Source organism: Vidua chalybeata, chromosome 5 (assembly GCF_026979565.1).
Source record: "Vidua chalybeata isolate OUT-0048 chromosome 5, bVidCha1 merged haplotype, whole genome shotgun sequence".
Classification (NCBI taxonomy): domain Eukaryota; kingdom Metazoa; phylum Chordata; class Aves; order Passeriformes; family Viduidae; genus Vidua; species Vidua chalybeata.
Genome location: NC_071534.1, coordinates 7,215,286 through 7,239,631, shown reverse-complemented (window position 1 = coordinate 7,239,631; position 24,346 = coordinate 7,215,286). Strand labels below are relative to the sequence as shown.

Genomic DNA, 24,346 nt, shown 5'->3' with positions numbered 1-24,346 from the left:
AGCTTTTAGGCCTTTAGAGATTCCAAGCAGTATTGTTACAAAAACAATAGCAAGCAATTTCTGCCCATAATCTGTGGGTTGTGATGGCTCTAGAATAAAAACTTGTTGCCAAATAAATTCATTATACTCAAAAAATGAACTCTTGGCAACCACATAGTCAGAATAAAAAAAAAAAAAAATCTTCCTCATAACTTTCAAGGATCCCTTTCTTGCTTGCTAGATATTTAAGCAATAAAGAAATGCCAATGACATTTCTCAGATTAAGGACTTCTAAAGGGCTTTCTTGAAAAATAGCCTCATGCCACACTGCTTGTTCTGGAATTAGAGATGAAAAAAATTAAGATCTCTGGAAACCTGGCAGCATGGGTTTCTTGTTTCTCTAGCAAAGAATTACAGTGCAAGATTTAATGAAAGAGATTTAACCTGAAGTCACTTGTTGATGTGGATTTTGCTGGTGAGATGGTCGCTAACTGACAAACTGGTTCCGATGTTTCAGCATGGCAAGCGCCTGATGGTGGATCAGTGCACGACGTGCGACTGCTTCCAGTCAGCACCTCGGAAATACACCCTGAGGTGCACCAAACTCAACTGCCAGGCCTGCCCAACGGTGAGTGGAGCAACCTGGGGGGAATCCTTGGGAATGTGTCTGATGAGAGTCGTGTTCTTCACTGTACACACTGCTTTACGTCTGGTACAGCTCTGGGGCCTTTGGCCTTGGTTCAGGTTCTTCTGAGAAGTCTTGCTCTGTGTTCTTTCCATGAAGTAGATGATATGCACCAAATCTGATCTAAATCTTCAGTGTAGCAAAGATAACTTTACATGGTACTCAGCTCCACAGGCACAATTAATTGTTTATTTTAGATTACTTACCCTTAGGGCAATATAAGGTTTGGCAAATCATTTGCAACAGGAACTGCTGAGTCCTCTTTCCTACAGTGTTGTCTGTCCCTTCAGGAACTGGCAGCTCAGCCAATTCTCCATGCTTCAGCCCTTTCCTATGACTCTTCCAAATTGTCTAAAAGCTGGGCTCAGTAGCATTTGTTTGGTTCCCAGCCCATGCCTTTGGTGATTTGAAGTGATTTTTCCCATCAATTCCCACTGGTTTTTTAAGTCTTTGCTGCTGCTTTGGTGCCATCACCTGCAAGGAATGACTTTGGCTGAGAAACCCAGAGGGATATATCTTCCATTTTTACTCTACTGACCAACAGTGTGACAGGATTGCCTGATCAGCTCTGCTCAATTCTGTAGTTTTCTCTCTTAGCACCAGTAACTCGAATAGAAGGAGACCTAAGTGAGGTGCAGAGGCTGGTCTGATCACCCTGTGTCCAAAAAGCACAGACCAGGAGCTAAGTTTCACAGAAAAAAACTTGTATGCCTCTTCCTCTTCATCCTTTCCCTGGATAGTGGATGGAGCCCAATGGCCCCAGCCAAACCCAGAGCCTGTGCAAGTGGTGGCCTTGGCACCCAAAATCCACATCTTTAATATGATCCTGTGGGATTCCTGGCTGATGTCCAGGAGGGGCATACACAGATAGGACCCTTGGAACAGAGAGGGGCAGAATTTTTAATGAGTCAAATCTCCCAGCCTGAAGTAGAACTGGAAAGAACTGCAGGAAATGTAGTTAAGTTTCTGTAGAGTAATCTCTACCAATTAAAAAATAGAGCAAGACTGCAGGCTCAAATGGTTTCCTGCAACTCTTTTTCTTGAAGAATTGTCAACAATGTCCCAGCTGGCCTGTTGTGAGCAGAAAAATGATGATGTGACTTCCAAATGATGTCCAGAGACAGGTCAGTGATTAGGACAACCCAAGGCCAGGCAGCTTCATGTAGAGAATACAGCTCAGATAATTCATAAGTGTTGGCATAAGACTTGTCCACTGGGCCATCAAACTGACCTTGACCCCTTTTATTTGGTGGTGTGGATGTAGCCTCTGACAAAAAGGACAATCTGGAATACTATTTGTGGTGCTAGACCCTAATATCACCCCTTCTATAAGGTTTCATTATGGACATAGGCTTCTGAAGGGAAAATAAATGGCCAAGCTCAGTGCTGAGCATCTTTCTCAAAATATGACTTCCACAAAATATAACCTGGCAGATCCATGAAAAAAAACCCAGACAGATACACCAGGTTGAATTTGTGGCCAGAGACATGTGTTCATGTGTATGTTCTCACCCAAAGATACGCAAGTATCCATTCTTGCTGCTTAATGCAAGGAGCCAGCTGTAGAAATTAATGGTAGAGGAATCAATATAATACGTGATTAGAAAAAAAAAAAAAAAGGGGGGGGGAAACATTCCTCTTCTGCTTCTTTCACCACCCACACATTTCCCAAACAGCTCCTTTTCCCCAGGTGGCCCAAAAGTGCAGACTAGACAGAAAACCCTGAAGAAAGGGCCGTTTCCATTTGGGCTTATTAAGGACTGTGAACTTGTGGTTGGGAGATATGCAGCTACCCAAGGGAAGTTGCAGGTCTAGGAGAATATATCCCTTCCTAGCCATTGTAATGAATTTGTGGAGCTTGAAGGGAAAAGAAATCAAATAAGCTACAGAATGTCTTCATCCCCCTGAGGCCAGTGGGATTCACACAATTCACAGGATCTTTCCGGTCTCAAAGCCTTTGACTTCATGGTATACCCACATTAAAAGCAATTCCTTGCTAATGGATAAAATTTAAGAGTACAAATGGGTTAAGAGCACCAATTCTCTCAGGAGCACCTGCTTTCTCCTGGATGCTGAAGTTGTGTAAGTCAAAACACTGGCAATTGAAGTTCAGCCAACTCCAGCATATTCTGCTCAGGAGGGTCATTTTATGATCTGCTTTAGGTGCTTATATTTTTGCTAGTAGTGAAAGTTCACCTAAATAGCAGTGAACTATGTTTTCCCCCAATGATTTAATAGTAACTCCCCCTCCCCAAATTCTCTTTCTATAAAAAACATATGGATAACATGCATGCATGCATGCCTTCACTGAACCAGAAAGTATTTGTTTTCTTAAAAATGTTCATCTCATCATAAGCAGCTGTTGGTTGTCTGGAGCAGCTGGGGACGTTACTGTGGGACACTTCATGTGTTAGCTCAGTTCCTTTCTGCTTGGTTTGGTTTTTTCCTTTCCATCATTCACTCTATACTTTTCTGCCTCTCCACCTAGTGCTGCTCATTCTCCCATGCTCTTTTCCTGCCACTGTTTTTCCCTTCAGTGCTGTTTGTGGGGCTCCATTATTCCTCTTTTCTTTCTTGCTCTCCTTTTCCCTTATTCTGCCCTTTCCCTGCCCAGTGCTTACTGAATATTTTGCTCTTTTTTCTCCAGTTTCAGCACTTCCAAATACTTTTCCATGTTGCACTGTGTTTAATTCATTGGTTTTACTGAGAAACATTTTGCTGGATGTCATTTTGTCCACTGAATCTGATTTTTTTTTTTTAGAAAAGCTTCTTAAAATAAATACAGCATGCATGCTTAAAACAAAATTAACCCAGAAAAATGTATTTCACCTTCTAGAACTACAGAAGGCAGGAAATCCCTGGCTCTTGCTGTGGAAAATGTGTGCCAACTTCATGTAGCATCAGGCTGAGAGATGGAAGGGTTCAATATCTTCAGGTAAGTTTTAAGCACTCTTTATTTTATTTATGAGTAAATGTAAATGTATCATCAACTTCTGCTGAACCCCAGGGAAGTGCATTTTCTTCCTTTTTGATTAGGTAACATGGTATTACCAGTGTTTTTTGTATCCCAGAATAATTGATCAAGGAAGTTAATTTGTTTGTAAATGAAAAAATGGGTGACTTCATACCCCAGTGCAAAATCCTAGAGGGGCATTCTAGATTCAGGAATGTTATCAAGGATCTTTAACTGGAATATGACTTCAAACAGGTATTTAGAGGAAATGAAAACCCTCATTTAAAATGTGAAATAGTTAAATTGAAAATGTGAATTTTGAGAAACTTCTCCAGCATAGAATCATAGAATGGATTGGGTTGGAAGGGACATAAAAAATAATCTTGTATCAATGCCCTGCCATGGGCAGGGACACCTTCCAGCAGAGCAGGTTGCTCAAGAGCCACATCCAGCCTGGCCTTAGTGCAGGATATGTTCTTAAACAGGAGTGGGTATTTCTCTGGTTAAACCCCATCCTCTGTTGCAAGAGACAGCATCTAAAATTTTCTTTTATTCCATTCCTGTGAAAAATCTTAGATGGGGAGAGTATGGGAAGAGCCACAAAGCTGGGGAAAGGTCTGAAGCACCCGGAGCAGCTGGGGGGGCTCAGCCTGGAGAAAAGGAGGCTCAGGGGGGACCTTGTGGCTCTGCACAACTCCCTGACAGGAGGGGGAAGCCAGATGGGGATTGGGCTCTGCTCCCAGGGAACAAGGGACAGGACAAGAGGAAACAGTCTCAAGTTGCACTAGAGGAGGTTTAGATTGGATATTAATTTTTCTTTTTCACTGGAAGGATTTCCAGCATTGGCACAGGCTGCCCAGGGCAGTGGTTGAGTCACCAGCCCTGGAGGGATTTTAAAAATGTGTGGATGTGGCTCTTAGAGAGGTGGTTTTGTGGTGGACTTGGTTGGCAGTGGGAGGTTAATGGCTGGACTTGCTCTTAAGTGCTTATTCCAAAGTAAATTGGTGTAGGGATGGGGGTGTGGTTGTATATATGTTTTCTAAAGACGTTCCCAACTCCTCCAGAAGGTAAATAATTGTATATATGTCTCTTTGAAAGACAGATCATAGGCCAGACCCCCAAATCTCTCACTTAGAGAAGTTTTTTTTTCCTAAGTTAATGGAAATTTCTTCCCCGTTAAGAGCTGAAAAAGGTCAGGTTTTGGCAGTCTGGGCAGAGCTGTGATCAATATGGCCATGGAATTAAACAGAAGATAAGGACTTTGTTGATAAACAAAGATTTCCATGTTTTGTAAATGTCACCACCATGGTACTTTAATTGAGACATCAGCAAAGTAATATCCTGAAAACTTCCTGTCCCCGGTTGTTTCTGTGTAAAGCTAACAGCCCTTCAATCTTTCCAGGCAAATACATCCCTTCAGGATGGCTGTGACAGTCACACCTGCAGAGTAAATGAGAGAGGGGAATTTATCTGGGAAAGGAGAATCACTGGCTGTCCTCCATTTGATTCCAGAAGATGCTTGACTGAAGGAGTAAGTAGTGAAACAGGTCCTGTTCCCAGATTTCCTAATGGACTCAGTCATGTTTCTGGTACCTTCTGTGCTGGGGTGGAAACCCCAACCCTCTCCCAACACCTTGGCTAAACTGAATTTGAACTTCCTCTGAAATTCAGAAAGATGTAGGTTTTCTCTGTTTGAAAATATGAGCTGTTTTTCTGTGGGACGGTTCTGACTGCTGACCCTAATTCTGTTATGAATATGAAGCTGAATATTTGAAGTATCAAACATTTACAAGTGGTTCTTCCAACAATGTTCTCAGTTTGGGATCCAGAGCAAAACTGTATAGACAATGACACAAACTGAGAAATATGCACATGAAATGCTAAGATATTTTTTCTCTGCCATTATGTGAGGTTAGGGAGAGGAATTTTCACACTGCTGTAGAAAGATTAAACTTCCACAACTACAGTTTTTTAGCAGGATAAAAAACCCTGCACAAAGTACCCACCCATCTTTCTTGTGATTTGAAATTAATTAGACAATGAGGAGCAGAGTGAGGTGTGAGTGTAGCACATGGGGCCCTGTTTTTGCTTATCAGTCAGGTTTTACACATCTTACAGGTGTTTATATCCACCTGCTCCAATTTTCTTGGAAGCAGGGAACCTTTAATAAAGCTTGTGGCCAAACCAGTCTGATCATACACATGAAACAAATAGAGAATTTGTGTATAATGTGGGAAAAATAAAGCTTCTACAGGGCATTTCTCACTTTGTGAAATTGTAATACATGGTTTTGTTGTATAAACAAAGATTTAGAAAAGAATGCTGCATTGTATTACAGGCTTTGAATTATTATTGTATTCAAGTGATGTTAATAGAAAATCAGTGCAAACCAGTTTACTTTTTAAACAGAATTTCTCAAACTGCATTTATTCTTTTCCTGTCCCCCCCCCAACAGAACTATTTCAGCTATAAAATTAATGGTTTTCATCTTGTTGCAGATCAAAATTCTAGGGTTTTTAATTTAAAAAGCCTCCAAACTTTTGCATGTAAGCTCAGGGGTTGAGTGCAATAATGGCATCACCCTGCAGTATAAATATTTTTCCATTTTGCATTTCACTATAGTTTTTCCATAATTTGCACTATACATATATTTCTGAGAATTATATTCTGCATGATAGCAATGAAGCAAGAAACAGAAAGTTTTATGGCTTTTCAAACTTACTAGACAGATGTGATATTTCTTAAAAAGAATGAAACCTGAATGCTACTGGTTTTACCCTTCTGGTTTTCAGGAATTTATTTGTATTTTATGTCTTTATTTTAGAAAGCTCCTAATAGAAGGTGAGAGCAATATTTTCAGGTGTTGAACTTGCTAATAAGTCAATTACTTCCAGTTAGCTACCAGCAAATATCAAAATATCAAATATTGATATTTGCTACCAGCAAATATCAAAATCAAAACAAGTTCAAAATCTTAAAAATGATAAAGAGAAGATTATTAATGTAGATTTATGATTTTGTATAATATAGAAATTTAGGTTTTTTTTTTTTTTTTTTTTTTTGCCTAGTACCCTGCTTTATACATCTTCTTTCAGCAGATAAGAAGTGTATCATTTGTACCAAAATTTGAGTTTTCTTTTTTTTAATCATTTTAGGGCAGAATTGCAAAAATTGGCAACACTTGCTGTGACACATGTAAGTAGATAATCCAGAAATCTTGTATGGAAAAGGCAGAGTGTGTAAGTACCTACATTTTCAATAATATGCAGTGTAATGAACCAGAGCTTAGCAATGTGGTTATAATAAACCATCAAAGAAGCCCACCCTGTGACATGCTGCTGTCATGTCTTGTCATCTAGAACACATGTTTTGACAGTATTCCCAAGTGCTTAGAAAGAAATAGATACTCTCCACATTTTATGCAGATGTTAATTATGAATGTTTTATTTTATTGTTCATCTGGTGATAACAGGAATGGTCCTGCACAGACAGCCTGACAAGTCACACAACCTGATACTAATGAATATGTGAGGAAAACACTTCATGAATAATAAATCAACTTAAAATTAATTAATCAAAAAAGCCCAACCCTGGTGGCAATAATGTTTTTGATAACATATTAACCAAAAATAGTAGGGGAAATGCATTCCTATGGAACAGCCTGACTTCTTAAATGTGTCAGTTTAGGGGGTCAATACTGCAACCCTTAATTTCATGCATCTTTGTGTGGATAATCCAAATGTCAGTCAGACTGTGAGAGTAGGAAGGGTTTGCTTACATAAGGAAGGATTGCAGGGTTGAGTTCTCATTTCTGAAATGAATCACTGATGCATTTGTGAGCAGATAACCTCTCAGTTTTCTCCTCTGTAAGTAAAAGATAATACTGTAGCTTATATACAATTAAAAATAAATATCACAAAGGATTGAAATTCTCTTTTAAGGTCAGAATATCAACATCTTGTCTGTGTTATGTCTTTTAATTTTCTTATTTTTGCTATGCATGTGCTCATAAATAAAAGATGGCCAGCATAGCAGCCCATCACCACACTGGCATAGGAGCTGCTGCAATAATACCCCTGATGAAGGATGGTAACTCCTAGAGAGTTTGCAGCCTTTGCCTGTCTGTATAATCACTGAGCTCTGGTTTGAGAGATAGAAGTCAGAATGCTATTGAGAGACTATCATCAAATGGATCAAAGAGGTAATTTGGTTAAGGGAGCTTTAATCTACCAGGCTACAAGTAAGGAATACTGAAAATTATTTATTAACAAAAGCAGATTTTGAGATTTAAAAGACAGGGTGGTGGGCAGCTAGTGCCAATCACTGTAATTGAGGAGAAACTAGTTCCAAATGAGCACAGATCAATGAATAGATTTATTTAACAGAGTCATTTAAAAGTGATACCTCCCTGCAGCAGCAAAGGCAAACTGATCTAAGTGATGTGCTGCCTGCCTAAAACCTCCCATATTGAATGGACCTTCATATCCTTATTCCCAATGATGTTTTGCCTGGATGTAGCTCCGTTTCTCATGGACATAGATTACATTATCTTCCAAGGTCTTGAGAGTCTGTCTTTCAGATGTCTCTGTGCCATACAGAATGGGGCAAAGAACTCATTCCCTCAAGTCCAGGCTGATGCCTTTGGCTCAGCAGAGTCCAACAAGTCCTTGGCAAAGGAGCTGGTTGAGGAGCCAGTTTCCCTTCCTATGTTATGCCTTCACAACTGGACTTTTTTAGTTTGTCTGAGGGCATTGTTCCAGCTTTTAGGTTTGTGGGAGCACACAAGTGAACAGCTCCTATTTTCTCATGAGATTTTTGTGGTATTAACCACAGGACTTGATAACTGGCAAAGGATATTTCTTATTTTCCCACTTAACAAAGAAGTTGTGTCTCTTTTCTCTGTTAATTTCAATCTCACGTGTCTTGTTAAGTTGCAAGCACTTGCCTTTGCAGAGGAGGCACAGTCAACAAAAAAAACAAGTAACAGAAGTAAAGTAACTAGAAAACAAGTTGATAAGTCAGGATCAAAAAGGGGATAAAGCTGTGTTGAGGCTGATGACTTTTTTTTTGTGCTTTTCAATTGTGTGAACACAACTATCCTTTCAGGTGGACAATTTTTATAAAGGAGTGATGAAATAATTAAAAGTTCCAGTTCTAGCCCTGGAACCAGAAATGAGCTGCAACTTTTTTTTAATGACATTTAAGGTTTTAGCAAGGCACAGAGTCAATTTGGTACCAACATTCTGATGGAAAGCTGTGTTTGCTGGTAGGAAGATGGATACCTTTCCTCTTACCTTTGTGTATGTACTTAGTTGTGCAGTTGCCCTGCTGAATTCCTTCAACTTTCTGAAATGTTTTGTGTAGCACCTAAAAATCAGTCCAATATTCTGTTAAACACAGAAATTTCGTTGGTTAGCTAGAAATGGGTATGAGTAGGAGTCTGTCTTTTCACAGAGACACGAAACTATAGTAAGACTACACAGAGCTGCTGTTGTCTATGCACAAAATACCCACTGAAAAAAGCATTGGCTCCTTCACAAGTCTTTAGATGCAGACCAAAACAAGCAAGAGTTCAGAAGAAAATGTTCTGGATTAGTTTATATTTGAGCATATTAATGATGAGGTTCTCTTTGAAAGTGGGGGAACAGAGTCCCTGTTGGTTACCAGAGTTAACAGAAGAGTCTAAGACCAGGGGAGAGGTTGGTGATCAATGGCCATGGTGACTTTAGAACAAAGCAGTCAATTGAAAATAAACATGAGGGAAACCCTTCTCTAGCGGAATTTTAGGGATGTTGTGTGAAATTGTCACACAACTCTGCATGACTTACTCTAAGGAGACACACCCAGCTAGGGATTTTACCAGGAATAACATTTCACTGACAGCAATTTTAGGAGTAAAGGGAAGTGAGTTACAAGAAGCAATTGCCAGCAGTGTCAAACGCTTTTTTAATTTTTTTTTTTTTTTTTTACTTGGTAGGTGTGGAGGTGGAATGTCATCCAGTAAGTACCAGACTGCAGTATGGGAATATCAATGGATGTGTGGCTGACAAGGAGGTGCCCATTTCTCATTGTGAGGTAAATAACAAAAATCAACCCCCCTTTTTCTTTTCCAAAAAGAACCTTTTCTTCCACCATGGTTTCACTTCAGTAAGTGGAGCATCAGTTTCTCATTGACTGACTTAGTGTTAACCTCATTGGCACTTACTTCCTGAAGTAATTTGCTGATGCTGAATTTTCCCTAGTCAAACCAGCATGAAAAAAGGCACAAAGCCTTTGTGTTAGGCACAAAAGCTTTGTTCATCCCACCCTCTTGCTTCCATCAGAAATTAATGACTCTGAAGTAGCTCTGTTAGGACTTTCTACTTTTAAAAAAGGAATATTTATCTTCACATTTGTGAAGCTGATTTTCAGCTCTGAGTATGTAGTTAAGCACCAAGCCTCTGGGTTGACTAGGAGAATTTAAATAGGCATTTAGATAAATGACATTTTAAAAGACCTTTAAACCCAAGTGCCAAGATTTGACTTGTGTGCCTTATCAGTTCTGGGATTCCTCCATTAGCTTTGGCACCAAGCTCTTGTTTTCTACATGTCTTGTATCTTCCATAATCAGATTAAAAGTTTAATTTCCAGCCCATCACTGCTTACACCTTATATGGCAACTTTCTTTTAAAACAGGAGCATAACTTCCCTTCTGGGTGTTCCCATCTCTGCTCTTTTCAAGATAACCGAGCCCCATACAAGGATTTTAGTCAACCCTTGTGTGCAATCAAAGTTATGGCATAACTAATAATTCTCAGCCTCTTATTCTGTCTACAAAGTAAATGGTCCTTAGCCATAAAGTCATGAGTATTGATGTTTCTCCTGCAGAAGTCCAGATTTTACATTGGGAATACACAGTATTGAGTACATTTTTTCTGAAGTCCTCCCTGATAATGATAGGATATTTTAATTTGATTAGAAATAAGAGCACAAAGCCACCAAAGGAAATGGACTCTGACAGAGTGTTAAGTGAGGCTACTTGTTTTGACATCATGAAGGCTTATAGCTACAGGCACTGACAGCTCGGCCTAAATTAGTTAAGTGGCCAGACAAGCAGGACAAGAAAAAATAGCATCAACAGCAGGGCAACACTGGGTGTGTGGGTTGCAACATTTGGGCTAAAGCACTTTCTGAATGCATGATAGCCACATTTGCTCAGAAACCAACAGCACAGCTCTGGACATTCCCTGCGAGATTTTAGATTCCGGGCTCTTTTTTGTGTGTGCGAGCAGTTTCTTCACCTCTCCTTTGCTCTGCTTATGCTTATAAGAAGTTACTCTTTGAGCAGCACCCTGCATTCTGGAGTCAGGCACCTCTTTCTGAGTTCATGTTTTCAGCAGAGCACAGAAGCCGGACAAAGTCACCCACGGATATTTTGAAGGAAAGAACCAGGATTCTGAGTGTCATGAGGCTCTGTTCAAACTTCAGCTCTCTTCTTTTTCCACTTAGGGCAAGTGCAGAAGCACCACCAGGTACTCTCCTCAGACAGGGCAGTGGGAAGACCGCTGCAGCTGCTGCACAGCCACTCAGACCACCACGGTGACCATCCCACTGCGCTGTCCCAACGGGACGGTGGTGCAGCACTACATCCACTCTGCTTCGCTGTGCGAGTGCCGTGCTCGCAAGTGCACACCATGGGTATTGCCCGGGAGCCCAGCTGCTTAATCTGAAGCTTTATGATGGAGGAACTTCACAATGCAAGCCTCATTTTCTCTGTATGCTGCCTTATCCATTAGAATCTTGAAAAATTGTATAGACGCAGCAAACAATAAAGCTTACCAGCACAACAGAACACGGTCTGATTCATCTTGGGGTGGATTGTAGGAGGGAGATTCCCTTCATTTCACTGTGGAAATGAATCCACATTATTGAAAAAAATCCCAAAAGAACAACTGCAAATAAATCATGCTTGGAAGCAGTTGTTTATACTTAAAGAACATTTCCCAAATAATTTAGTGTTGTCTGCAGAGACATTACACTTTCATTTCCCACTTCAGTCCTCAGTGACACACTGTGGACTTATAATTTTTTTGCTCTTTTTCCTCCCATTCTTTTCAGGGAGTACAGTAATTATGGGATAAGGCTTCAGAGTAAGAGTAGGATGCAGGTCCTCAGGGCATGTGTACAGGTTTAAGGACAGCCCTTACTTCAGCTCTTGTCCAGACCAACTCAAGGAGAAACTCAGTGGTTGTCTCACTTATTTCCAGGTGCCTGGACTTCACCTGTTGCATTTGTTCCAAAAGCTGGAATTAATTTAGATGCAGAATTTGCTGTGGTAGGTTTAATTTAGTTACTACTGCCAGGCATATATTTACAAGGATTTAAATTCTACTTTGTCTAGTTGGGCCATGGAACACAAAAGATCTTCCAGAGTGGTGTTGGTCCTGGAGGAGTCTTGTGTCAGTGAAGCAGTTTCACTGGGAAGTATTAATTTCTCAAAAGTATGAGAGAGGGAGGACTGTTATTGCCATGCATGTTTTTGAAAGACAAAAATTATTCAAGCTTCTTGTTTAACTAACAATTTTAAAATAATGAATGGCACTTGGACATGATCAAATGGGTCAAAGCCTTTCCCAGTCTGCAAGGAAAGCTCCCTTTGGGAACAAACAAAAACTCCTGTGCTTTCAACTAACAAGGTAAGTTGTATTCCTTTTTTAGAGGGACCAGGCAGATCCCTGCTGCTTCTCTCTTGCCAGTCATTTGTGGATTCAACACACTCTGAATTGTGAGCCCTTTTTGTTTTTATTATTCTTTCAAGACACCCTTTATTGCTGCACAGTGATAGAAGTGCAGACCTTCCATGCATCTGTGTCTTCTGCTACAGGCCACAGTAACACCAGAGAGAGAAACCCAGTTTTAATTGGCACCAGCCCCACTTGCTGCAGTAGATTTCTCACCAATTTACCTCCACCCACACACCAGTTCCTTCCTGTAGCTGCGTCTAGATATTAAGCTCCCTGACAGATGGATTTGGGTCACCCAGGTAGTCAACAGTTCATCTGAAGCTGAAGATCAGCAATTCCTGGAATAGCAACCTGCAACATCAGAGAGGAGCAGAGAGAAGGGAGTAAAAGGCAAATGTTATTCTCTTCCACTTACCATGGCTGGGATGTCCCTTTGTTTCAACCCGTGCCTTCACCCAGACTGACCCTTCTTAGCTCGTGAAAGCTGATGGGATTGCAGCCTAAGGCTTCGTGGCTGCAGACAGGTCTTCTAATTAGATAATTAATTGTATGAGTCAGTGCAATGCAGCCCATGAGAAGAGCACTTACTGGCTTTACTTTCTGGGGACTTTGGTGTGGTCTAGATGTTGTAACTCAGGCCTGGCTACTACCTGTGTATTCCAAACCCCCGTCATGAGCACGGCCAGAAGGATCTTCCTTGAAAATCCTGTTGTGGAAACAGACTGGCAGGGAAGAAAGAGCAGAAGGGAATGTTATACCATCTTCTTTAATAGGCTGAGGAGGTAAATACATTTCTGACTTTGACTTGCTGGCACGAGAATCAAACTTTTTCAGGGAGTCTGCCCCAAAAGAGCTGTCTGATTTTTGCCTGAGGAGCCAGTGGGCTTGGACCTCTCTGTGCAGGTTTCATTGCCTTTCACACAGGCAGCTGCAATTCGTGCAATTCCAATACTTTCAGCATCATTCCTCCCTGGCAGGAGTGAAGAGCACAGTCCTGCCTACGATCAAGTGTGCCAGCACATCACACAGTACTCTACATCTGGCTGCTCCTTTGGCATTCTCCAGCAGAAGCCAGACTTTGAGGAATGTTGTTTCACAAGTCATACATATTGTTTGTGAGCCTTGATGGGTTTGAACTACCTTGGCCTTTACCTTTCCACCAATGATTAGGAGCACATCCCATCGCTTCAGAGCACCAGCTGGATTGTTGAGTGTGCCATAGGATAGATTTACAGGAATGCTGAATGGATTTGGGGAGGAATCTTATATAACTCCTTAATAATTCAAAACATCTAATCTCTCTGCTAAATTTTCAGACTTGCAAGCACCACTTCTCTACAGCAGGTGAAACACAATCAGGTATATTGGGATTATTTGTCACAGCTCTGCATTATCAATTAACACCATACCCAGGTACCTCAGGAAAGACAGTGATGCCAAGATATGATTTTCTCTGTTGGAAAGTCTTAAAAATAGACTACTTCCATTCTAAGCAGTTGGATGTTGCTTCCTCTCATATTGCTGTGTATATTATTTATTACCTGAGCTAAGTGTATTACCTGTAACACACCCATCCTTATGGCTTATGGAAGCTGGTAATTGGAACCTGCACAGGCAGAGCTGTAAGTCCACAGGGATCCCAGCAGGACCTGGCTCTACATTCCTATACTATTCCAGAATTTGCCAGGATTTGCCTTCCTGGTTTTGAGCTTAGTTGGAGCAGCACAGATTGTGGATGGAAAACAGCAAAACTTTCAGAAAATTTTCATTTCCCTCTCCCTGTGATAGGTGTAGAAAGCAGGAGATTTGTTCCCTGTCTAGGAAACAGAATAATTGTTTTTAAAACTTCTGAAAGAAGTTCTGAAAGTAACAAAAGATATTAGCAGGGTAAAAAGGACAAGGTATTTGATACCTGTTGATATATTGGTTAGAAGATAAGAAATGCCATTTCAAAGTAGGGACCAAGAAGACTGGGGGGATTTAATGAATTTAAAACCCCATATAAATTTCTTAGTCTTGCTGGGAAAATTTTACATCAACCTGCCCAAATTTTGGGAAACAACAGCTGCACTGCTCCCTTGATGTACTCAGCAGGTTTGATAGCACAACCAGGGTGCATCAGCACATCTCTCTGTGATAGAGACAACTTCTACCCTTGCCAGCCATGACACAGTGCACGATCCTGATTCACAAGCTCATAGACCCACTGGACTTTATTCAGGTATTGAATAAATCCATTTGTCCCTGTCACACTAGAGAAACCATCATAGTGTCATAAACAGGCTTAAAGAAAAAAAGATTTGGACTTGAATTAGTTACATCTCTCTCCAGTTATCAATAGCAAATAAGAGTCCTTTCTCAGATAGCATTGGTCGTCAACAACTTTTCTTCCCTAAACGTTGCTTAAATTGCAAGGTTGAAGGCTAAGCAGGATCCATCACCTGTTCTGATTAGACAGTTGATTACAAGATAATCCCCTGAATATTTCATGCAGAAATGACAGTGCATCCAGGCACTGAGGTAACTTGAGTACTTGAAACAGAGCCTTATAAAAAGCTTTCTGCACTTACCTCCTACCTGGAAGCACTGTGAAGCTCTGTAGATATAAAGACACTCTTCCCCACAGAAACCACTTCCGAGACAATCTGATCCTTGAATGCTGATTCTTTGGACAGAGCTGGCTCTGCTATAGAGCCCTGGTTCTGCATTAGCCTTTTTCCCTCTTCTCCACTGCCTTCAGGACAAAATATGCCTGTTGATACCTTGTTTCTTGAGGCGTTATGGAGCAAGAAGACAAGGTGCTGAAGTTCTAGCAGAAAATTGCCACGGCCTCTCAGGTCATGGGAGTTTGGTCTTTCTCCTTCTCTTCCCTCCATGATGGTAATCACCAAACCAGAAGGTCTCGCTAATTAGCTTCAGTTTGTGGTTTGCTTAAAGCAGGATCAAGGCAGGATGGAAATAGCTGCTGGTGCTGCTCCCTCCTTAAGCCAGTGCAGAAGCAGATTGTGCACGGCATAGCCACATCCTATTTTAGCACTGACGCAATTTCCAGCCAAACCTCCAGGCAACATGGAAACACACATGCCTGGTAAGTTTATTCTCTGTTTCATTCTTATTGCTGCCTATGAAGAGGGATAGGCCAAGATGGGGTGGAGGACAAAGAAATGAGTACTTTGGAAGGACTTCTCTGTCTTTTTTTAGGGAAAAAAAAAAAAAAAAGATAAATCTGCAGCCCAGTTACAGAGAGCTCAGAGATAAAACATGCAGAGTTCACTTCTCCTGAAGCCTCAGAAGTGCAGCTGTGGGTCAGTGTTGTGATCCATGTGGAAAAGACGATCACTAGGCAAATGCCTTGTGCTGGTCTTCTGTTTCTCCCTGCATTTGCCTTATTGCAGTGCAACTGTGGGGAGTGAGCAATATCCTTTTCTAAGAGAAAATGGGCAGCCCTGAGCTCTCAATTCCCATACAAAAGGAGCAAATCTGCTCAGTGCATAAAACCTTCATTCTGGAGTTCCCAGTGTACGAGTTTAGAATAACTTTCAGCGCTGATGTTGAGTCATTGTTCTTTTGCTGTCACAGTCAAAAGCTCTGTGGTTATTTCCATGTTATCTCATTGTTTCTGGGGCTGTATCTCTGCTGTGACCTTCAAACTCCTTATTTGAATAATAGGATAGAATTTGACCTTTAAATTTTAGCTATCTGGTATTTCTCTCTTTGGAATGGTTCAAGAACTATTTACGTATTTAGTCCCCTGCTGCTTAACTGCTTCTATTAATATCAGTCCCATAACTAAACTCAGAATTGGATGGTTCTCTTTATAAAGAGTATTTCTTCTCTAATCATATTTGGAGGTGGGAAGGCAAAAGATGTCTGTGATATGTACAGCCAAATGTAGAGAAATACAACTGAGATAGTGAGTCCTACCCAAGACATTCTTCTGCTGGGTGTCCTGGAGGCTCAGGATATTTCAAACTGAGTGTTGGCATGGGGTTCAGACGGGCAGATGCACCCAGGCTGTCTGGATTAGTTCAGCATTAGTCAAGGTTTGTTGTTTTGCCCTTTTCACCTGCAGTCCAAGAGGTACTGTGTGAGCCCTGAACACACAGGCTGCAAATTAGATGGCATTAGAGACAACCCAAATAGCCTTGTCTGTCTAATTCCTATATTCTTAAAAGACACTAAAATGGTGGTTTTGGAGACACAGTGGAGGAAATCATGCTTTGCTATAATTGAGTTTGGTGGAGATGTGCACAAGAAGTAATTTTGGCACGAGCTGAGCTTCTTCATCTACATTCAGAGCTGAAAAGTCATTATTTACTGAGAACCTAAAGAGCACATGTACAACCATGCTACATCTTTCCATATCTATATGTCCTTTGAAAAAGATGTCCTTTGAGTAAAGCTACAAGGAAACAGTAAGTTCAAGTAAGTTTTTTTCATCCCTACTTGGGGGTTGGAGTTTACCAAACAATGCTCCTAAATTGCAGACGTTTTGAACAGCATTGCAGAGGAGCATTCTTCTAACTGTGGTGTCTTTCAGAAATGCAGATCCTTTCTGATACTTATCTGAAAAGAGAGGAAGATAAATGAAAGCAGTTCCCTGTCCGTGCCCTGGATGACCAAACCACTTGCAGCATATTCTGCAAGTAGCTGTGCTGTGATAATCTGATCATCTGGACCACTCAGCTCAGTTAATTGGCTGTTTAATACAGAGCTCCTAATTAGGCAGACTCCTTTACTGCCTCTTTCACAAGCAGTGGTCCTTCAACACTCCCTCTCAGTCCTTCCACTTTTGGCAGTCTGTGCAATTTCTTCATGGTGGCACTTTGGACAAGGACCTCGGAACAGAAATAGTGGATGAATTGCTGTGCATGTGGTCAACCCTTAAGTTTGTAAAAAGGTGAGGCAAAGGAGTGTAGAGAGGCTGAGTGAGCAGGTGGTGACTGCTGTGAATTGGAACTGGAGCTGGTCACTGAGCTCTGTCCTGGGGGTGCCTTGTCCTTGGAAGCTGTTTATAACCTGATGGGGTTTGACTGGAGGGATGGCTCCCCAGCCGTTTTTGTAGAATAAGTGTAGTTCCTGAACATTTGCTTTCCAAGTTGAAGTCAAGATTCCTGTACTGCTGTTCTGTGAAGATACATATAAATATATGTAAATATACACTAAAGCTACGCATGTGTGCATATTTAAAATTTTTATATATATTCACATACATACACACACACACACAGCTTGTTTCTATTGATACTAATTCCTCCAGAATATTTACAGAATGAGAACATGTAAGGCCAGATGTCATAAAGGCTTACAGGGTGGAATGAGGTCAGGCTGCATCTGAAGCAGAAGCCCCTGAGGCACTACTCTACCAGGCAGGAACTGTCAAATGTGGAATGCATTCAAAACAAAACATTTTGGTTCCATCGGTCTAAATTGGGAAGTTGAAAAGCTTTTGGGAGAACAAAAGTCCTCCAGATACAGATATGGCAATTGCATTTCCATCAAAAAACTTGTTCTGACTGGGAGTCCCTGACTACCTCACCAGTTTACCAGTGTTAATCTCAGGTTCGTGACAGTTTCTGGAGGTTGGGAAGCATAATGGAGATGAAATCATGTTATAAATGAACTGCAGCTTTTTCCCTAGGCCTAGTTAAAAGGACTGGAAAGAAAAAGAGGTCTTTAATTGACTGTGTAAAGGTCTTGTGAGATATCCCAGACTCAGTCTGAAAATACTGGAGAAACATTGTGTGTGGCCTTTGGGAATGAAACCTTCCCTTATTAATTATTTTTCTTGGAGTTTCCCTCATGGCATCATTATGTGCTTCATTAAAGTGAACCAAGCACGAGTATGTTCAGGACATCAGACAGGGAAGACTGGTGAGTCAATCTGCTGGACTGTTCAAGTGCTGCTGGACCCTAATCTGGTATTGACAGGAAATATAAGAATAATTATAACATTTAGGGGTCAGACCCCCTCCTTCTTTAGCATTCTACTGTCTCCTCTCTGAGAACATGGTGGTGGGAAGGCAGTTTCAGTCTGAATATAGGGGATAGAAGAGTCTCAGCTAAACGAGGGGGAAATACAAGCTCCAGACTTTAGCAGTAGACAATGGATGTCTACCTGGATAGATGGGAGCTGTTATTTCTTCTTCCTGGAGAAAAGTCCTGACTTGACAGAGGTAGTGGTGCATTTTCTCTGTAGTGGTGATGGTGCTGACCATGTGGGCAGATGTGTACAGGATGTCTTCTCCTGAGTATAAAACACTAATGCTGGAAGGACCAAGACATGGTTTTTCCCTCTAAGAGCTTCTCCAAGAGAATGAGAGTGTGGTCAGTCAACCCTGTTTCAGCTGTGGCACCACTAGAGGGGGAAAGAGTATGAAACATTTGTGTGTCGAAACAGTTTCTGTATCCACTGGTTTTTATCAGCATTTTTCACCGTGCTACTGCCTGTATGGAATTGACCTGTTGGAGCGAGGAGGCCTCCAAGAGGATCAGAGGGATGGAGCAGCTCTGCTGTGAAGAAAGATTGAGATAATTGGGATTGTTCAGCCTGGAAAAGAAGAGGCTGACCTCATTGTGGCCTTGCAGTGCCTGAAGGGAGCCTACAGGAAAGATGGAAAGAGACTCTTGACAAGGGCCTGGAGGGCCAGGACAAGGGGGAATGGCTTCACACTGACAGACAGCAGGTTTAGATTGGATATTGGGAAGAAATTCTTCCCTGTGAGGGTGGAGAAGCCCTGGCACAGGTTTTCCAGAGAAGCTGGGGCTGCCTCATCCCTGGCAGTGTCCAAGGCCAGGTTGGATGTAGCTCTGAGCAACCTGGGCTAGTGGAAGGTGTTCCTGCCTATGGCAGTGGGGATAGAAATGAGATTATCTTTCAGGTCTCTTCCAACCCAGGGCAGTTTGTGATTCTGTGATGATTTCCATCCCCTCCAGACCCTCCATTATTCTGCACTGTGACTATGTAATTTGTCAAACACAAGAGATAGGAAGCATGTCTAAAAATTCCAGACATTACCCCCTAAGACCAGAGCATGTAGGTATAATCTTAGATACACTTGATGAGCATTTCATGTGTAAAGCTTTCTTTATGGAGAATGACCATGATCCACAAGCTTGTACCTCTACCTGATGCCACTGGATGAATCTGTTCACACCAGTAGAAATTAATAGTGTCTACTGACTGCAGTCTTCCCCATTTCATTAGGGAACCACCTGTACAAAACCTGCTTTATGTATTTATCTCTCCTTCTCAGACTTTGCTCTACCCTCCTCACACCCAACTCTCAATGGACGGAAGACAGCAAAATCAGCAAGGGACTCTTTTTCAGCCTACAACAGCAAGTACCTCACTGTTCCTCAGAACCGGACTTCCTGGCACAGAAGTGGGACCAATGGAGCTCTTGAGGCATCAGTGGTGTCCTACAGAAGTTCTGTAAGTAGGGTTTCATGTTCATTAACCTAGCTCAAGTGCATTTGAGATTATGAAGAGTCTTGAAGCAGACTGAGAAGAGCAGGGTGCACTCTCCTGTGTGTTGGTTAAATCAGAACAGGGAGAAGAATCTTTATGAGGAAAGTGATACCACAGCCTCAGGTGGTTCAGTTGTCTCTGCGTACAGCAATAATTAATTTCTGCAGTAGTAATCTCACCAAAATTTCTGGATTGTTTAGCTAAAATCGTTCAGAGTAGGAATGGAGGGAGTTGCTATTAACCCCAGTGGCAGAAAAAATCTGCAGGTTGATCAGTAAATTGGGTGTGCCTGTGTCAACCCTAAGCCAGCTGTGACAAGGTGTTAGTGGGATTGGATTGATTCCCAGTGGAAGTGTGGTGTGGCTGTAGTGTTCAGAGGAGAGCTGTCATTAGAGGACGCACATTTGGGATGTATTTGTAGTGATATATTTGCTACCAGACCACTAGAACAAAATCATCGTGAAATGCTGATCCTACCTTCCCATTTTCTTATTCCTTGGTGTGATGGTTTCTTGCCTTGGAAACATCAAGAAGCAGTGAAAGCAGGACCTAAGCTGGTAATTTACATCACTGTTTCTGACTTTACAGTGGCTGTGAGAAAGGAGGAAAGATCTTGATAGTTCCTTCAGAGGCATTTTTGAAATTGTGACTTTTTGTGTTCTTCCCTAAAAAGTCTTCTTGTGCCAGAATGTCACATGGTAAGGCAAGCAGTGCAAATTTAGGGGCTGGAAATATCTTTAGTGAAATCTGTGGGAATTTTGATTAGTTTTCTGTGAATTGGACACTCATAATTATGGGGATGGCACCTCACTGCCAAGAGTGAGGAAAGAGTCCACGGAGAGGGAGTCACTGTTGACTCTCCTCATCTCCTGTGTAACTCCAGCAACCCCAAGTGTTGCTATGGTGCCCTCTCAGGTGGCTGGGACGTGGCAGGTGGCTCCACACAGTAACAAACAGGAAAACCTTGGAGTGAATTTCACATTCTACGACCTCCTCGTTCCCTCTCCTGCTTCTTGTTTGTGCTTCTATTTTCTGCCCCACACTCTCCAGTAAGGGAGGAGAGGATGCTCAGAGCTCATCTTCTCTAGAGCCAGCAAATGCATTTCCTTGTGCCAGTGACCTGCTGTGGTGACATCATTCCTTCTGGGCTGTATAGCCTGAAACTCTCTGGGAGGGACACTAGAAATCTGCCACAGGTTTTCCCTTGCTGGGGCAGAGATGGATCTGGAGAGTTTGCATGGGCTGCCTGTGAGTAATACATGAAAATGTATCTAATTGGGAAATGGGGAATTGCAATAAAATGATGTCTCAAAAGCAGTTTTATATTCTGCCAGGATGTAGTGCTGAGTGTAATTTTGGATGTGCCTAAAGGGACTGTATATATGCTTTAGACATGAAGAGTATGCTAAGTGTGATGTGCAGAACAGATTACTCAGTGGTAATTTTGTGAAAGGATGAAGGATGTAGCATACATATAAACCCAAGATTTATTTAGTGACATGACGACTGAAAGCTACTTTGTGGGAGAGTAAGTGAAGCAAAACAATGAAAAACAAGAATCTGGTGTTGTTGATGAATATAATAGTAAGCACATTCATAAATTTGTGTTGTTTTAACAAACAAGATAATTGTCATACAGCAAGTGGTTAACTTTGCATTCAGCACTACCAGCACATGTAAGGAAGGGGAGAAAAAAAGAGAAACCTTTGACTGGTACCTGTCAAGATTTTACTTGTACAGTCACCTATGGGAACCATAAATATTTGGAATTAGGTTATAGGATGATTTCTTTGGATCAGGTTGACCCTTGCTTTTATATTTCCCCCCATCACTGGAGGGCTGGTGTCACTCCAGTGAATAACACTAGAGATTTCTCTAAAGGGTTTTACACTGCAGCATTGTGCTGGAAATGGTGGCTGCAAACAGTTTGGAAAAGTCATGGGCTGCCTTTAATGAGTGTGAAGTGCAATTGAATGCCTCAGTGTCAGGCTTCCACATGAATGCTACAGAATTCCCATCCAGGCTGGGGAGTGATGGCAGGATTACTATTGGAGCTGCATCCCAGAAGGGTTGTGAGAGGGAGATGATGAAGCACGGATGGTCTGAGGGGCTGACTGGATGCAACATGGGTGGTTTGAAGGATTTTAGCCATGGATTCCCTTTTGCAGTGTTACTGGTTAGTCACACAGTCTTTTCATATGTTAAAACAAAAGCTAGCATGGCTAGCCATTCATGGAACATATCCTTTCTAATCCCTGGTATTTTCCAAAGTGTTTCTGTCCAGCCTAGCCCTTCTGGACCTTGAGCCACATTAAAGATATTTCTCTTATTCTGGCTAAGATTGATTTCTTCCCTTCCAACACTGTTTTTGCTTCCCTTCCCTGCCTGCTTTGCTCCACAGCACATGGCACATGGCCTGTAATGTGGTGGTCCTTATTCTGACTTCTCTGTCCCCTTTCAAAAGAGGGGTGTCCTCTCCCCTTGGTCTGTGCACGTGCACAACAGGGCGACAGAGCTGGGGTGTGCCTCGGTACCTGCTCTTCTGCAGGAATCCCACGTGCTGAGATAAACTAAATTAATCTATGTTTAGTGTATGGTCAGAGGAGGAATGAAGTGAGGCTGGTGTGCAAAATTAGTATTTGTAGGTCATACCTGGGTTCTTAGTGGCTTCATGTGCTCGTGTGCAGTTAGACCCCCCCCCACACCTACTTGGGCTTTTTGGCTTTCTTGTCTGTGTGACCCCCCGTGTTTCTCTCTCAGATTATCAACAACTACGTGGAAGGGACCCAGGCAGGGGTGAGGGACAAGGCCTCCCTGAGTGGCCTGCACTTCAGGGACAGCAAGAGGAAGGTCGACTACGTCTTGGCCTACCACTACCGCAGACGCCTGGCCCAGCACGTGCCCGGTGCAGCCTCCCCGGAGCCGAGGTGCAGATCCGCCTCCGTGGCCCTGGTTTCAAATGGAGACACCGGGAAGGGGCGTGCTGAGCCCCAGCAGCAGCAGCAGGATGATGGCCAGCGTGCCCTGCAGGAGTGGCCGGGGCTGCCCGGCCTGGAGGTGGTGGAGCTCAGCCCGCTGGACACCCTGGAGGAGGAGAGGCGGCTGCAGCGGGAGGAGTACGAACACAACCTGCTGGAAGCGGGGCTGGAGATCGAGAAAGACCCTGAGGTAAGAGGGGGAGACTTGCACCTCATACATGGCATCAGGTGTCCCGATGGATAATGGGCACTTTGGATGCCCAAAATACGGTGTGAAGCTAAGAAGGTGGCCAGGGGGCGTTTGTGTTGCTTGGTTCTTTCTGCCTGAGAAAGACATGGTGGTTGCTGTTTAATGTAGTGTTGAGTAGCAATTTCAATCTTACTTCAGGTGAAAACGTATTTCTTTATCGAAATGTTCTTACGGCATACAGCAGACACTTTTCTTACCAAAAAAACCCTCAACAACTTAAACATTGATAAAACTAAGAAAGTATCTCTTAAGTAATTTGCTGGAACACTGCTAAGGCATTTCGTATTTCCTCACAATATTTTCAGTGTGACTCGCAGCTTTCTTCTCAGCTATATGTAAGTTTTGTGTCCATTCCACCCACAAAATGAGTAGCTCCTATGCTTTGACAGGAGAAGGTCCCAGCCTATTATGTTTTTATTCTCCCATGTGTGTGATGCTATGCTCACGTCAGCTGGGAGCTGTGGTTATTTTACTTGGCTGTTGCCAGTCAGTCATGAGCACAGGTATTCTAAATCCCATGTTGCTGCACTGAGATCTGTGCTATCCCTCTGTGCCCCTTTGAAAACACATTATATATGTATATATATTTATATACAGTAAAGGGAAATCCCTGCTGGGTTCTGGTTTTAGGTACTCTGTTGTTCTTGACACCAAATTTGAGAGATTTAGAGCGCCTTTTTGTATGTGCTGAGAACTCAGAGCTCGTGCTGCTTCCAGTGCAACCAGTCAACACTTTCAAAACATGGAGCAAATCACAGACTGAATCAGAAAATTTGAGACTGACTAGCTTGGCATAGTGTATGCATATTAAATCATCAGCAGGAGTGGAAAGAAATAGAAAAGTCTTTTGACTCTTAACATTTTCTTTGCTTAATTTTCTGAGTTGCAGGTGGCTCTGGGTTGTATTTCACTGCACAACCTGGCTGAGTCATCCTTGCACTGAGCAGAAAAAAGCGATCTCAGATCCTGATTCTTTTATGCTGTGCACTGGGGTTATGGTTCAGTACATGACCATCTTACTGCTATGATTTTTATAACCAAATTGCATAAATCCCAGGAGAACAGCTGTTTTTGGAGACCCCTTTCAGTTCTGAATTTCATCAGAACCCAAAAAGTCAAGGAGGAGATTTGGATTTGATTATTTGACTCATTATTTACCCTAAGTCCAGCTGGATAAAAATTCTGTTTTGGCCTCCTTCCAAGTGATGACACATGCTCTTAAATAATATACAAAGTGATAAATGATGCCATAAAGTGTTGATCAAAAACCACCTTTTTTTCACAGTCTTCACTATGAAGAGAAAAAT

The 24,346-nt window shown here is 42.0% G+C and overlaps 2 protein-coding genes and 1 long non-coding RNA gene across 3 annotated transcripts in view; 2 read left to right on the top strand and 1 right to left on the bottom strand.

Annotated features, from left to right (window-relative positions):
* VWF (von Willebrand factor) overlaps nt 1-11,448 on the top strand; it is a 120,040-nt gene extending 108,592 nt beyond the window's left edge. The window contains exons 47-52 of the mRNA XM_053942494.1: nt 497-607; nt 3,501-3,599; nt 5,020-5,148; nt 6,773-6,812; nt 9,595-9,692; nt 11,106-11,448. Coding sequence (XP_053798469.1) covers nt 497-607; nt 3,501-3,599; nt 5,020-5,148; nt 6,773-6,812; nt 9,595-9,692; nt 11,106-11,321 — 693 coding nt within the window. The 3' untranslated portion in view covers nt 11,322-11,448. The remainder of the gene's footprint in view (nt 1-496; nt 608-3,500; nt 3,600-5,019; nt 5,149-6,772; nt 6,813-9,594; nt 9,693-11,105) is intronic.
* Nucleotides 11,449-12,427: 979 nt separating this feature from the next.
* LOC128788026 (uncharacterized) lies at nt 12,428-22,744 on the bottom strand. The gene is made up of 3 exons (XR_008430935.1): nt 22,683-22,744; nt 12,929-13,062; nt 12,428-12,691 (listed from the first exon to the last, which is right to left on the bottom strand). It is a non-coding gene; the product is annotated as an uncharacterized LOC128788026 (long non-coding RNA).
* Nucleotides 20,978-24,346, top strand: part of ANO2 (anoctamin 2) — a 138,548-nt gene continuing 135,179 nt past the window's right edge. The window contains exons 1-2 of the mRNA XM_053942726.1: nt 20,978-21,059; nt 22,572-22,979. Of these exons, the coding sequence (XP_053798701.1) occupies nt 21,030-21,059; nt 22,572-22,979 (438 nt within the window). The 5' untranslated portion in view covers nt 20,978-21,029. The remainder of the gene's footprint in view (nt 21,060-22,571; nt 22,980-24,346) is intronic.